At 45.5% G+C, this 1,397-nt stretch overlaps 1 protein-coding gene across 1 annotated transcript in view; it reads right to left on the bottom strand.

Moving 5' to 3' along the window:
* The window catches only part of VPS33B (VPS33B, late endosome and lysosome associated), a 22,358-nt gene that overhangs the window by 9,941 nt on the left and 11,020 nt on the right, over nucleotides 1–1,397 (bottom strand). Inside the window, exon 5 of the mRNA XM_012813576.2 lies at nucleotides 989–1,083. Within this exon, the coding sequence (XP_012669030.1) occupies nucleotides 989–1,083 (95 nt within the window). The remainder of the gene's footprint in view (nucleotides 1–988; nucleotides 1,084–1,397) is intronic.

Raw genomic sequence — 1,397 nt, 5'->3', positions numbered from 1 at the left:
GCTCACAGCAACCTCCAACTCCTGGGCTCAAGCGAGTCTCCTGCCTCAGCCTCCCAAGTAGCTGGAACCACAGGTGCCTGCCACAACGCCCGGCTATTTTTTGGTTGTAGCCATTATTGTTGTTTGGCGGGTCCAGACTGGATTCGAACTTGCCACCTTAGGTGTATGTGCCTGGCGCCTTAGCCGCTTGAGCCACAGGCGCCGAGCTGGTCTCCAACTTCTGAGCTCAAACAATCTTTCCACCTAGGCCTCCCAGAGTGCTAGGATTATAGGTGTGAGCCACACACTTGGCCAAAAAAGTTCATTTTCATTGGCCCCAAAGGAAGTCCCATGGAGATAAAGCTGTAGCGCTTAATTACTGTGTTTCCCCAAAGATAAGACACTGTCTTATATTTATTTTTTCTCAAGAAGACACACAAGGGCTTATTTTCAGGGGATGTCTTATTTTTATTAAGTATAATACAACAATCTACATTTATTCAAACACAGTTAAATCATCTTCTTCTGGAACCTGACAGGGGGAGCCGACCTTGTTGGTGGGGCTGGCGCTAGTGATACGTGAACTCCTTTCCCCTAGCTGTTCGCACGTGTGCAATAGGATGCCTGCGACTGTGGTTACCACAGGCACACGCGCACCTGCGCAAGTGTGAATGGCTTGGAGAAAGGAGCTATGGCAGATAAAAGGTATTCCAATCTTCCTTACTGCTCCATGTTGAAATGCATGGCATGGCTATGCAGATATGCTGCATAGTCATACCCATCACTAGGTCTTATTATTGGGGTAGGGCTTATATTTAACAAATGCATAGAAATCCTGCTAGGGCTTATTATGGGGGTAGGTCTTACTTTCGGGGAAACACAGTACTATCACTCATGATAAAGTATTTGGGCTGGACAAAGGTTAAATCATTATTTCTAGCCTACTGGCCCCCACACCCCATGTTTGTCTCCATCCCTTGATGACAAGACCTGTAGGCCCTGAATTTACCAGAAAGTAGTCCCTGAAAAATTCTGGTAGCTCCATGCTCAGCAGATCCACATCAAGAGGCAGCAAAGAGAAGGCCCATTCATCACAGCTCACATCTGTGGGAACAGAGTATAGCTTCTTTGCAGAATGCACTCAGCTGCACATTAAGAGGAAAGGTCTTACATAGATATGCCATAAATCCAGGGTACACATAAGGTTCATGTAAAACTTACTATGCTAAACTATTTGAAATTGCACACAAACTTTATTTTCACCCTGTACTTAAGTGCCACACACCAGGTACTGTATGGAGACTCAAAAAAAAAAAAAAAGACACAGACCTTGCCCTTAAGGAGCTGAGTCTGATAATGAATGGAGATATGGGCAGTGCCCATAGCTCAGTGGGTTAAGAGCACCTGCCACATACATT

Source organism: Otolemur garnettii, unplaced genomic scaffold, assembly GCF_000181295.1.
Source record: "Otolemur garnettii isolate 467f Iridium unplaced genomic scaffold, OtoGar3 scaffold00277, whole genome shotgun sequence".
NCBI lineage: Eukaryota > Metazoa > Chordata > Mammalia > Primates > Galagidae > Otolemur > Otolemur garnettii.
This window is presented reverse-complemented; position numbering and strand designations above follow the sequence as displayed.